The 14,004-nt window shown below is 41.1% G+C and overlaps 1 protein-coding gene across 2 annotated transcripts in view; it reads left to right on the forward strand.

The window, feature by feature from the left end:
* The window catches only part of PPM1H (protein phosphatase, Mg2+/Mn2+ dependent 1H), a 293,293-nt gene that overhangs the window by 92,882 nt on the left and 186,407 nt on the right, over positions 1–14,004 (forward strand). For both annotated transcript variants that reach the window (XM_004053493.5, XM_055358103.2), the window contains exon 2: positions 9,766–9,931. In XM_004053493.5, coding sequence (XP_004053541.2) covers positions 9,766–9,931 — 166 coding nt within the window. The remainder of the gene's footprint in view (positions 1–9,765; positions 9,932–14,004) is intronic.

Below are 14,004 nucleotides of genomic sequence, written 5' to 3' on the forward strand. Positions count from 1 at the left end.
TAGTACTGATACAGCTGGTAAATAAAACAAAATCTGATCTTTAGAAAAGCAGAACTTTGCTTTTTTTCCCTTAATCACCAACAGATGCACATAGCTATATACAAATGATATTGTTCTAAACCTGCAAAAAGCATTTTTCTGCTTTATTTTATGCAAAACTTCAACACTTCAATCTTATTTGGATTGGCCTTTATTTTGATTTCACTTGGCTCCAACAGAGCAGCACTGGGGCCTTCTACGGGAATTGTTCCAGCATCTGACAGAGCACAGACTTCCTTATTTAAATAAGGAAGTTGGACATTGGTGGTATTAATGGTTTTGCCAAGGGGACCCAGAGGATTATTGAAAGGAAATACACAAAGATGACTTTCTGATTTTCATTTTTACTATGTTAAATGTTCATTTCTAAACAACCAACATGAAGAAGAAAACGCTGATATTTATGGGGGGAAATCTATGAGGCAACATTATATCTTCTTTTGATCTTTATTGTTTGTTTTTTCATTCTCAGTTATTTAATTATATTGGTGAAGGGGATAGAAGTTAGTGATGGCCTCCAAATGGTAAAGCAAAGTGTATCCACAGCTAATGTTACTACTAATGCCAAAATGCATGTTAAGTTCTACCCAAACCTGTATCTCTCTCTTTTGCTTCACCTATGTATTACGTGTAACTATGTGAAATTGTCAGTATTCAACTGTTTTTGATCTGCAAAAACAATTTCAGATAATTCAGCCTAATAAGTTCAGGGGTCAGTACACGTTTTCTGTAAAGACCCAAATAGTAAATAATTTTGGCTTTGTGAGCCAGATAGTCCCTGTCGCAACTACTAATAACTCTGCCATTATAGTATGAAAACCACAAGAGACAATATGTAAATGAATGAATGTGGCTGTGTTCCAGCAAAACTGAAATTTGAATTTTACGTAATGTTGACATGAAATATTCTTTTTTCCCCCCAGCTACTTAAAATATAAAAATCATTCTTAACTTGCAGGCTGTGTAAAAACAAGCAGTGTCCAGCTTTGGCCCATGGGCAATAGTTTGCCAGCCACTGTTTTAAGTTGAACTTGGCAGCTACTGACTTTGAAATTTCTGGTACCTTGAACTCTCTTTTCATTGACCTAAAACCAATTGCATTATCTCACCCCTCAGAACTCCCCACCACCAAGACTTGTTTCACCTTCTCACCTCCCTTCATTATCAGTGGCACCTCATTCTCCTCATTCTGCCATTTTGGAAACATGGGATTCATGCCCTTTTCTCTCTTCTCCATAACCCATGTCCAACAGGTTTCATGGGACTTCTCGGTTCATTTGCCTCCTCTCTTCCCTTCCACCGAGAGCCATTGTTTGGTTCACAACCTCTTTGTCACTAGGACTATTGTAAGAGACTCTGCCTGAGTTCTTCCTTTGTCATTTGTCCTCTAGAACCCATTTTCTACTAAGCCACAAGTGTTATTTTCCTAAAGTAACTGTGATAATATCAGTCCCTAGATTAAACAATCTTAGATTTCTTCCATTGGTTATAGGCTGAATAGAATAAAGCTCCTATAAAATTTCGTGATCTAGTTCTGATGTAGCTCCCTCACCAAGCCAATACTTAGGTCACACCCTACACCTCTTTATAAACTTCACAACATCTTCTGTTTTCACAGGCTGTTCCTCTGCCGGGAGAGCCTTTTCTTACCTTTTCTCTGAGCGTTGATTTCCTTCATTCCATAACACTGAGCTCAGATGCCTCTTCATCGGTGATACTTCCCCTGACTCTTCTTTTGTTGACTTGTCTCTTCTGTATTCTCAGATCCCTTGCAACATAGGCCTTGAGTATGGCATTAATTCAAGCAAATTGTAGTTTTTGTGAGAAGGGCCAATGGACTAAATGTGTGCATTCCCCCCCTCCCAATGCATATGTTGAAATCCTCACCCCCAGTGTGATGGTTTTTGGAGGTGGAGCCTTTTGAAATTGTTCAGATCATGAGGATGGAGCCCTCATGAATGGGATTAGTGCTTTTAGAAAAGAGGCCCCAGAGAGCTGCTTTGTCTCTTCTGCCATGTGAGGTCACAGTGAGAACACAACCATCTATGAACCAGAAAGGGGGCCCTCACTAGACATAAAAACTTGCTGATATCTTGAACTTGGATTTCTCAGCCTCCAAAACTGTGAGAAATTTACAAGCCACCCAGTTTATGGTGTGTGTGTTTTTGTTTTTGTTTTTTATTTCTTTCTCTCTCTCTCTCTGTCTCTCTAGAGAGACACGGTCTCATTCTATCATCCAGACTAGAGTACGGTGGCACAATCATAGCTCACTGCAGCATCCAACTTCTCCCAGGCTCAAGCAGTCCTTTCATCTCAGCCTCTCAAGTACCTGGGACTACAGGCACATGCCACCACATTGGGTGTTTTTTGTTTTTTTTTTTTTTGTAGAAACAGGATCACACCATGTTGACCAGGCTGGTCTCAAACTCCTGGCCTCAAATGATCCTCCTGCTTTGGCCTCCCAAAGTGCTGGGATTACAACAATGAGTGGTATTTTGTGTCAGAAACCCAGAAGGACTAAAACTAACATAAATGACTATAGGGTCCTTGAGAGTAGAAACCATCTCCTTGCCATCTTGACTTATCCCTATGATTACACAATAAATATTTTAAAAATTATTTTAATCAACATATACTATGTATTTTTTTTTTGGATTTACTCATAAAGTCACAGAGATCTGATTGCAAGGTTACAGATTCAAATGCCCATGAGGCCAGGCTGGTCACTTCAATGACAAAAGTGGACAGAGTAAGATCTGGGGTAAACTGGCAAGGACATGTCCTATCTCACGGGGGTCAGCCTCTCCTCAGGTCCAGCTGATTATAGTCATTCAAGAGTGTGACGTGTGTAGCTGGATGTATTAATTTTCAAAAGAAATTGGAAAATTAAGATTTTAATGTAAATATCCCAATTTTAAAATATTGGCAACTAATTTACCTTTTAATGAACACTTTGTGGACAAAAATTTTAAAATATCAATCTGATTGTGGGCTGCATGTGGCCCTTGAGACCCCAGTTTGCAACACCTCGTTGGTCACTGCTCTTAGCCACAGACAGAGGCTGGGAGCCAGAAGGTCTAAGGTTGTGGGGGTACAGAAGGACCTCTTCCTAGCCTGTATTTATTCTGCCTTTACATGTGGCTTCCTCCACAAGATGGCACTTAGACTGCCCAGCCACACTACCACACAAGTCATGAGATGTTACTTAGCCACCTTCAAAAACGTGAAAGCCAAACACCACAGCAAATTCATTTTATACCATCCTTTCTTCTCCCTGGTCATGGATTGTGAACAGGCTGAGATGATCTCCTGTCCCCCTGCCACCCGGAGCCAGGTGAAACCCTCTGGGAGAAGCTGTTATTCTTGATGGATGTTCTGACTGGCCATCCAGCTGGATTTGCTGATGGCTGTTATCAAATGCTTAGGTTCCTGGTCAGAGCTGTGGTTTCTTTTCTCAGTACCCCAAGAATAAGAGGTTATTACTGCAGCTAGGAATTAAGTTGTCCTTCTTTTCCAGCCCATCTGTGTGGCCAGTAACCACATGAGAGAACCACATGAGACATTGCCCAAGAGGTTACCTGGAAAAGAGAATTTTCATAATTGATAGCTTTATTTGGTCTTCCATAAGTTATTCATCCCCCCCCACACACACACACACTGTATTTTACTGTCTACCTCCTAGTTATATATAAATCTCACTTCACCTGATGGCCCTCAGGAGACACCTGTCCTTAAACATTTGTCAATACTGTCTGCTAACCAGTATGAACACTTAGTGTAAACTTTTTAGCCTAAACTGTCAAGGCCTTGATATTTCCTTGAAAACAAAGCAAGACAACAATAACCACAAAACAAGATTCTCTATTTGGTCTTTTTCCGTGGTCCTGAGACCTGTGCTTCTGAAGCCAGGAGCCTGGGGGCCCAGAGCCAATGTGGGTGGGCAGATCGGGGTGGGAATCTGGAAGCAGCATGTTCAGAACCATGTGGATACTCTCCTGTGTACAGAGCATGTGGCTTGAGAAGAGGGCTCAGAGGAGGTCCCTGTTCTGGGAAGTGTCATGCCTTGTCCCTGAAGGCTCTGGATGTCTGGCCATGTGTTCCTCAGGGAGGCAGAGGGATGCTGATGGAAAGGCGTAGAAAGGAGGAGATGCTCCTCTAACTCGCATGGCTGGATAACATCCTTGGGTCCTGACAAAAGAGGCAGCTAGCTTTGCATTTGGTGTATTATTATTAAATAACATATTTTGAGTGCTTACTATGTACCAGGCACTCATCAAATACTTTTCATGCTAGAGCATTTAATTCTCATAACTCTTTTCTGATGGGAACTGACTATTCTTATTTTAGGGGAAAAAAGTACCTTGCCCAAGAACACATAGCTGGAGGTAGTAATTAACAGAGACCAAGTTTGAATCAGTTCTCTCCGACCATTGTCCCTGTGTCTGCCTTCTGCACTATGCTGAATGCCTCATGGTGGGGAAGGAGAGAGAGTTGGTGTTGAGTGACTTTGCCACCTGTGAAGTATTTAGCACCATACATGCCACATGGGAAGCCTTCAAAAATGTCCAATCTGTCCTTTGTTGATTGGCTATCTTTTGTAAATCTGTTGAAAACTATTCTGGGGCCAGTGGCCTTTGTGACAGGACCACTATGTGAGAATACTTGAGGTACTTACTTTGTCTGTGTTTAGTGATAGGGATGCTTTCTAAGTGTCATGTCATCAGATGAGTGTCCTTGAAGTCAGGTTTATAAAGTGAGAAGGCAGATAACTTGACAATTTAACAGTTGCATGTAAAAGCAAGACTTTTCTGCTGAAATTGAGGTGGTGATGATTACAAAATAAATTGACTAGAGTATTTCACAAATAGAAGAAAAATGAGTTTTCCAAGTGTGTGTATCATGGTAACACAGAATGAATCATTTGCTCTTTTTAAGTAGATTCTGCTATTGCTACGATCTCATACATGTTCATTCCTGAGATTTAGGTTATAATTTCAAGGTGTATCTGATACACATACAGGATTTTTTACTTTCAAGTTTGTAAAGGTCTGTGTTTACCTACTTTTACAAAGGGAAAAATCTTAGGGGTTTTGGTTCAGTTGAAGGTAGGCTGGTAGGTTAAAGCAGTATATAAATAAATTTAACTTTGCCATGGGCAGATGTGTCTTGTTGTTCTTCTAGGAGTTGAATAAACTGGGTATAAACTTTCCATATTGAGGAGACAGTAGCTGTGCTTCACCTTCAACCTCTAACATTTTTCCTACTTGAATTTAAGCCTAACTTCAAAATTACCCATTGTTTAATTATGATGACTAAAACACCCCTCCCCAACACACACACACACAATCTTAGTAAGTCATAGAATTTAATCCATGAAGTACAGCTAAGGAACTGAGATTTGCAAAAGTTAAGTAACTTGACCAAACTACTCTGCCAGTCACTAGCTGTGACTTCGTTTAAAAAGGGAGTAACAGTGGCAGCTACCTTATAGAGTTGACAAGAGGATGAAATGAGTTAATTGCTTTCTACAAAATATTAACAGCAGTCTCTGGCTCATACATAGTTCTCAACAAATGTGAGATAGTGTTATCCACACCTAGGAAGTAGCAGAGTTGATTTCTGTCAGATTCATTCATTCAGTAAACATTTGTTGAGCACCTGCTATGTGCTGTATTCTAGGGAGATAGTTTTTGTTAAGAACCACCATGACTTATTACCTCCAGTTTGATTTCCAGAAAAATACTTTCCCTCTTTGTAAACTGGAAAATAATGTGACCAAAGATATGATGATTCGTGGTCCACCAGCATTTTTTTAAAGCCTTCAAAATAAGCATCATGCGTAAGTATTGTTTAGGCCAAGAATGTAGATAGTATAGTCGTTTTTCCTGTTGACCTCAGGGTGGTACTGACTTTATGCTGGAGCATACAGCAATGGAGTGGTGCCCCTGGTCCACCTGCTTGCCTTTAAGGAAACTGTTGAATCTGTTCACAGCATGCTGCTCCTCAGCTTATGAAACAAAGTTTTTCTCAATTACTTTTTATAAAATTAAAGATTTTGTTCACAATAGTTAACAAAGCATTTACCTTTGAAGTGCAAAATAAAATATTTAAGTTGTTACTGGTCAAACTTGTTAGAGCCAAATGAGATTGAGAAGAATGAGGCCTTTCTACTAAAGCTGTGTGAAGTAGGGGAGTTGAAATAATATAAAATAGGGGATAAGAGTTGTGGCATTTTTTTTTAAACACAGTGACTTTAAATTGATATTTAAAATTTAATATTTAAATTAGTATTTTATCATCTGAATGGTAATCAGGTTTCTGACAAAACAGGCTTACAGAGCTGGGACCACCATCTTCCCATTAGACTGACATTTCTGACTGTCTGATACTTCATTAGTGCTATTCATAAGCTACGTTCAACATGAAATGGCAAAGTAAGGGCACCAGTAATTGTTCTTTCACAGTTCCCCGGGTTTGAGTCATTGCAGGACAGACCTCTGAACCAGGCACCGACAAGAATAGATGCACAATAGGAAAATAAAACAACCCAAGAGCTGAAACAGAAAGCTCTCAGAACTCCAAAGTGTGTTCACATTTAGCTGTGTGACCTTGCGCCAGTCATGGTCATCCAGGTCACTGGTTTTCTCATATGCATGCAATGAAGTTTCTAAGACCTCTTGCTGAAGTTAGGTCAACTTTAGAGTTTAATAAGCACTCAGGGAAAGACAGGAGACGAAGCACGTTAAGGAGACAGGGATTCGTGATTTATGTAATTATAGTAGCTTTGTTGTCTGTTGGAAACGGCAGTGGTGGATGAGTCACCTTGGCATGTAGCTATTGGAGATCAGCGATGCTTTTTTGGTTCAAAAAACGAAACCAAAGGAAAAAACACCTTTCTACAGCCCAAGATTAGGTGCCAGTGGTCAGAGTGATGCCAAGTTCTGGAAACAGCACCCAGGATCTTGTACGGATGACAGTATGGAGGGATGGTTGTCATGAACAGGTTTTCCCAGCTGAACCTCCACTTGAGCTTTCCCCAGGGAAGGCGCTCATTTGGGACACCATGGTGGTATAACATCACCCAGTAAACAATCCACCCCAAACATGTTGCTTGGGAAGTCACCACCAGTGACTGAGAGGAGGCAGGTGGTATTTTGGACCTCCTTCCTCTGCCTGGTTTGGTTCTCTGAGGAGAGATTTAAAAGGCACGTTCCAGACGAATGCATGTTCTGTACTACAAGCTTCAGCAGCAGGCACCCCAGTGACTTGGCCTGGATAGCATGAGCTTCTCTAGGGACGGGCAGATCTGAGCCACCTGTTCTTTCCTCTTTCCTGGGCCTTTTCCCAGACTCCTCCAATAGCCAGAGATGCTGGGAAAGGCCCGCCCTCTCAGGCCTGGACCAGACCTTGCCTGATTTGTTTATTCTATGCTTCCCCACAGTCCAGCTCAACCTGTCACAGACTGATGTCCCCAGGGCACAATAGGAAGAGGTTGGGTTAGGGGTCAAGATAGGCTCATTCTGAATCCCACCTGTGCCACTTCCTGGCTGTGGAGCTTCTGGTAAGTTGCTTAGCTCAGGCAGTAAATGCGGTAGGATTAACCATCATACAGGTAGCCTCATTGTGTCCCTAATATTTACATTTTATCCTTAAGCCATATGAAAATGTCTTTCCTTAGAGGAAAGAGGAAATGCATTTCCTTGAAGGTGGGGCAAGAAAATAGACATTGAATCCTCCCTTTCCCCACTGCTCAGCCCCTGAGAGTGTGTGATAAGCCCCCGAGGCCAATTTGACCTCAGATCAGCAAGGATGTCCACCTCCTTACACAAGCCCCAGGACAACAATTGTCAAACTTTGTAAGCAACAGTCTACTTAAAGACAAATCTTAGGAAATGCTGTAATATGTGAAATAAGTAAACATAGGCTTTTGTTTATAAAAATATGCTAAAGTTGAAATTAGTTGTAAACCCGATAGGACCAGCGAAGCCCTTTTTATTAATACAGAAATTTGAAATTGAGGAAATAGATGACTGATATGATCTTTTCGTTAGAACTTTCAGATAAGTAATTGCAAATAGTAGTTAAAAAAAGTAATTCTCCTTCCAGTCAATGATGTGGTTGATTGAAAAGATAGATGGCTTAATATGCTAAAGCTGCCCAAAATATGTCAACTTGCATTTATTTGATCACATGTACAGATGGGAATGAACTTTTAAATTATTGCATTTTTTTTAAAATGTGTATACATTTTTAAAATAAAGAAAATGTTAAAATTTCTGAAACACCTCCATATAGAGTTCCAGAGTTTGGCAGAAGCGTGCTTTGAAACACGCTCGCTTACATCTTGTGGCACTCAAGTCTCAATTTGCTTTCCATTTCCTATTTGGTTGTGGCATGTGTGTGTTGGCTTATGGAAATTGATACCATTTTTAGTACTAAAAGCTATTTGATGTAAGAAATGGTGAAATTTGAATAAGGTCAGGAGTCTGGGTGAGAGTATTGTATCAATGTCATTTTCTCAGTTTTGATATTGTACTGTCTTATATAAGATGTTACCGTGTGGGGAATTGGTCAAAAGCTACATGGGACTCTGTACTATTTTTGCAATTTACTCTGAGCCTATAATTATTGTAGAATGAAAAGGTTTTTAAAAAGTCATTTGAAAATAATGATTTTGAACTGTTAGGAGGCTGTGCAACTCAATCAATAGAGCAGTGTACACACCACACTTACAGAGCTAATTTTTATTTAGCTTACCTTAAAAAGAAAAAACAAACACCTTTTCTTTCCTTGCTACTGAGTTCCATAAACTCCACACTCACTCTGTCAGGACTGTGACACTGTTGAAGCTTTAGAAAGGAAACGCAGCCAGTGGCAGATCAAGAACTCTTTAAGGGAATCTGTTTTAGCTGCTGCTTAATTACTTAAGAAGAAAGCGGTGCGGAAACTCAAGAGTTGAGTCTATAGTCACCTGATAGAGAAAAAGGTGCATGAATGATGCAGCATGTTTTCCTGAAGCGTTTCTATGCTTAAAACATGTAGTAATTGGAGCAAAGCAGTGTCAACATGCCTTATTATTATGTGTCTTGGTGTCCAAATCAGAGTGCCTATAGCCCAGTGTGATGAGTATTATTCTACATGAAAAAAGACCAAGAGTTAAAAATAGTTTTAAAAGAATAAACCTTTGATCCATTTGCTTGCCTTTGTGTAAAGCAAAAATGGGGGGGTATGGCCGTAGTGAAATATGGTTCTCTGTTCTCTTGGATTTTTACGACATGCTGTAAATTACTGCCATGTACCTTGATAAGATTGATGGTGGTTTTGCTGTTTATCACTTGGAGAAGTGAAACAGAATTCCCTGAGTCAGATTATCTGTCTTCATTGTAATTGCCGAAACATTCGGGTTCCTTAACCTGAAAGAGTGATTGCCTCATGTGTTTTGACTAAAATGGATTAGTGTAGTTGATCACATCTATCAGACACCTGTGGGTGAACAGGTCTCAAAACAACTTCTTTAGTAAATATTTTAATGGGTGCTAACATAATGCCATTAAAAAATTTTCATTTATTTGGGAACATAAAATACCAAGACCATAATGTCCTTAGCATTAAGCAGGGCTGTAGTTCTGGGCCAGTTGTAGAGACTGTCTTGGCTGACCCTTGACAAGGGACTGTGCCCTCAGCTTTATCGGTCTGTCTGACCAGCTTTTCCGGCTTCTTCTCCAGGGTTATCAATGCCGGGAAGAGCACACACAATGAAGACCAAGCCAGCTGTGAGGTGCTCACTGTGAAGAAGAAGGCAGGGGCTGTGACCTCAACCCCAAACAGGAACTCATCCAAGAGACGGTCCTCCCTTCCCAATGGGGAAGGGCTGCAGCTGAAGGAGAACTCGGTAAGACCCTTCTTGATCCTTGGTTTTCAGGTGAGAAGAATGGCACACACTTTGGTCCCATTGGAAGACATTAGGGCTTCACCTAAATCTGGAATGGAAGTGAGAAAGCAGTGTCCCCAGAGTTAGTGGGGTGGCGGGCCTATCATCACGGCATCACACATACCAAGCTGAAGGCGACACATGTATGACCAGCTTGTGGTTATGTTTCTAACACAAAGTAAATGAAACACCCACACCATATGTATCTAGCTCTTGTTGCAATAATTGATATATATCTGTGTGTATATATATATATATACACAGATATATATGTGTATATATACGTGTGTATATACACACACATATATATGTGTGTATATATGTGTGTGTGTATATATACACACACACACACACACACACACACACACAAAATGTTTGATGGTTTCAAAGGAGCCACTTCTAGGTCTTTGTAAGGAAATAGTCCGAAAGCCTCTCATGAGGGGTGGAAGTAACTCTGGCTGTTGCTTTGAGCCCTGCCATGACTCTGCCCCTTTCTCCTCCTTGCCTGCTCATGATCCATTTGCAGCCTGTGCCTGATGTTCTTCCAAATAAATATCTATTTCAATTGGCCCAAAACTCTTGCAGCCCATGGGGTGGCCTTGCAGACTGAACACTGTTGAAAAACCACAAAATATTTCTCCTGTCTCCAGTTTCTGGGGAATAAAGCAGTCGTATCCTCAGAAAGCTCTGAAGAAGCTCTCAGCAAAGGACGGGGAGTCATCGACACTCTGTCTGCCAGCAGATGATGTGCTTTAGAGAGAGATGTTTCCTGGGAAAATCAGGAGACACAGAATGGACTGACCCAAATGTGACTATTCATTCTGATCATCTTGAGGATATTTTTGTGTAAAAATTTTCATAGGATTTTAAAAGATCTAGGAATCTTTTCTTAGTTTTAGAAATAGCATCTCATTGTGGCTGGGCGTGGTGGCTTACGCCTGTAATCCCAGCACTTTGGGAGGCTGAGACAGGCAGATCATGAGGTCAGGAGATCCAGACCATCCTGGCTAACAATACAAAAAATTAGCTGGGCATGGTGGCGGGCGCCTGTAATCCCAGCTACTCAGGAGGCTGAGGCAGGAGAATGGCGCGAACCCGGGAGGTGGAGGTTGCAGTGAGCTGAGACTGTGCCACTGCACTCCAGCCTGGGCGACAGTGCAGACTCCATCTCAAAAAAAGAAAAAGAAAAAGAAATAGTGTTTCATTGCGTCTATGCTCAGGGAATAATAAGTATTGATTTATTTTGTTAGTCCTAGTTTAATTTAAAGTTGACTTATGGGGATTTATCAATTGTACATATTTTCTAGGTTGAAGGAAGGCCTTTTCCAAACAACCAGAGCTGAGGACCCAGATGGGCAGTATAGAATGGTGATGGTTAAGTGCCCAGGCCCTGGAGTGAGATGACTGTGCAGTCTACCACTTTAGCTACTTAATTTTGAGATGGTTATTCTTTGAGCCTCAGTTTTGTCTACTCTAAAAAGGAATAACAGGCTGGGTGCGGTGGCTCACGCCTGTAATCCCAGCACTTTGGGAGGCCAAGGCGGGCAGATCATGAGGTCAGGAGATCGAGACCATCCTGGCTAACACAGTGAAACCCCGTCTCTACTAAAAATACAAAAAATTAGCCGGGCATGGTGGCGGGTGCCTGTAGTCCCAGCTACTCAGGAGGCTGAGGCAGAAGAATGGCGTGAACCCAGGAGGCAGAGCTTGCAGTGAGCTGAGATCACGCCACTGCACTCCAGCCTGGGTGACAGAGCGAGACTCCGTCTCAAAAAAATTAAATAAATAAATAAATAAATAAAATATAAAGGAATAACAGCAGTAACTACCAAATGGTAGAAGGAGGCTGATTGGAAATACGAACTCCAGTAGTCCGTGGAAAATGTTGAGCATGTGTCTTAATAAATCTGTAATAAGTGTTAGTGATTATTATCCTGAGGTTAGTCCCACTTCGTTATTCTCTATGAGTGAACTTTGCATGTTTCTTCACTTGTGAATTGGAGATTACACAATTCCTTTCATACCTACTCGATAGGATTGTTTTGAGGATTGTTATTATGGGAAAGGGCTTGGAAAGTGTGAAGTGTTCATGATCATTGAATAGGGGCGCCAGTGACTTAGTGTTGCTCTTTCCACTGATATTTTCCCCCTGCCCCTGGGATATAAAGTGATCTCTGTAAAAATCAGTCAGTGTTGACATATGGCCCAAGGCCAGTTGGTGATGGCATTTTTCCTTTTTACTGAGTTCCTTCTAGAAATGGAGCTGGGGTGACTTTTTAACTTCTTGTCCTTAAGAACAGTGAAACTGGTGCATAAGCACTTTGGGATGGAGCTGTGACCCTCCCCTGTGGTGGTTCCCAATATCTGTGGGGTCCGTCCTCCAAGAGCAAGGGGCCAACAGAGTGGAGACACCCTGGTGCTCCAGTCCTGCTCCGACCACAGCAGCTTCATTTCTCTCTGCTTTACCTATTAGGCTTCTTACTGAGTTTAAGACAAGAGTTGAGCTTCTTTTCCTTTTTTTAAATTGTGGTAAAATGTACATAACATAAAATTTACCAATTTTAGGCATATAGTTCAGTGGCATTACGTATATTCACATGTTTGTACAACCATCACCTTCATCATCTCCAGAACTTTTTCAGGTTCTCAGGCTGAAACTCTGTATTCATTAAACACTAACTCTCCATTCTTTCCTCCCTTGGTGCCCACCATTCTATTTCCTGTCTCTGTGAGTTTACCACTGCAGGTACCTCACATAAGTAGAATCATACACTATTTGTCCTTTTGTGCCTGGTTTATTTCACTTAGCATAATGTTCTCAAGGTTTTACCCATGTTGTAATGTGAGCCAGAATTTTTTACCTTTCAGCTATTCTGAATAATGCTGTCGTGAACATAGGTGAACAAATATCTCTTTGAGTCCCTGCTTTCAATTCTTTTGGCTATATATCTAGAGGAGGATTTGATGAATTATGTGATAATTCTGTTTAATTTTTTGAGGGGCTACCACAGTTTTTCACAGTGGCTGCTCCATTTTACATTCCTACCAACAATGGAGAGGGGTTCCTATTTCTCCACGTCTTCACCAGCACTTGTTTTCTGTTTTTTTTTTTAATAGTAATCATTCTAATGGGTGTGAGGTAGTATTTCACTGTACTTTTGGTTTGCATTTCCCTAATGATTAGTGATGTTGAGCATTTTTTCATTGTGTATTGGACCTTTGTATATGTTCTTCAGAGAAATGTCTATTCAAGTCCTTTGCCCATTTTAAAAATTGGGTTGTCTGTTCTGTTGTTGTTTTTATTTGTGCTGCTTTTTAAAAACTTGAAAACCATTACCTAGTGAGGAAGATAAATCACTGAGCACCTGCTATATACTGAGAACTGGATGCTGGAGATTTGGCAGGGAATGAAATAGACAAAATCCCTACTTAGAGGGAGCTTCCATTCGTAGAGGGAGACAAAATATAGTGTGCCAGATGATAGACATTATGGAGATACAAAACAAAGTGGGGAACCCAGAATATAGGAAGTCTGAGGGTGCCAGGGGTAGTTAAAGAAGGCATCACTGAGAAGGTGACATTTGGGCAAAGATCTGAAATTGCAACTGAATTGAAAGAAGAGCATTTATTGTTCTGACAATTGAAAGACCCCAAGGTGGGAGCCGGGCCTATGTTCTCAAGGTTTAGGAAGGAGGTCTGTGTGGTTGGAGCAGAAATATTGTAAAGCCTGGATTGCAGGAAATGTTGTCAGAAAAGTCACAGGAGTGGAGTGAGCCAGTCGGGAAGGACATTGAAGGTCACTGTCAAGACTTTGGCTTCCACTTCTATAATTTACTAGCAGAGGACACTGGACACACTGGTTAAAAGAGGCCAGTGATTTTTCCCATCTAGAAGACATGCCCTTAATGGTAAAACTCAAATATGGTAGCACTTAGGAAAGGATGGTGAGAGTACAGGGCTTAGGGCAAGAAAACATCCGCAGAGATAAGTAAAGCGGATTGTACCCACCCTTCCTGTTGCCTCGCCCACTGAAC

Source organism: Gorilla gorilla, chromosome 10 (assembly GCF_029281585.2).
Source record: "Gorilla gorilla gorilla isolate KB3781 chromosome 10, NHGRI_mGorGor1-v2.1_pri, whole genome shotgun sequence".
Lineage (NCBI taxonomy): Eukaryota > Metazoa > Chordata > Mammalia > Primates > Hominidae > Gorilla > Gorilla gorilla.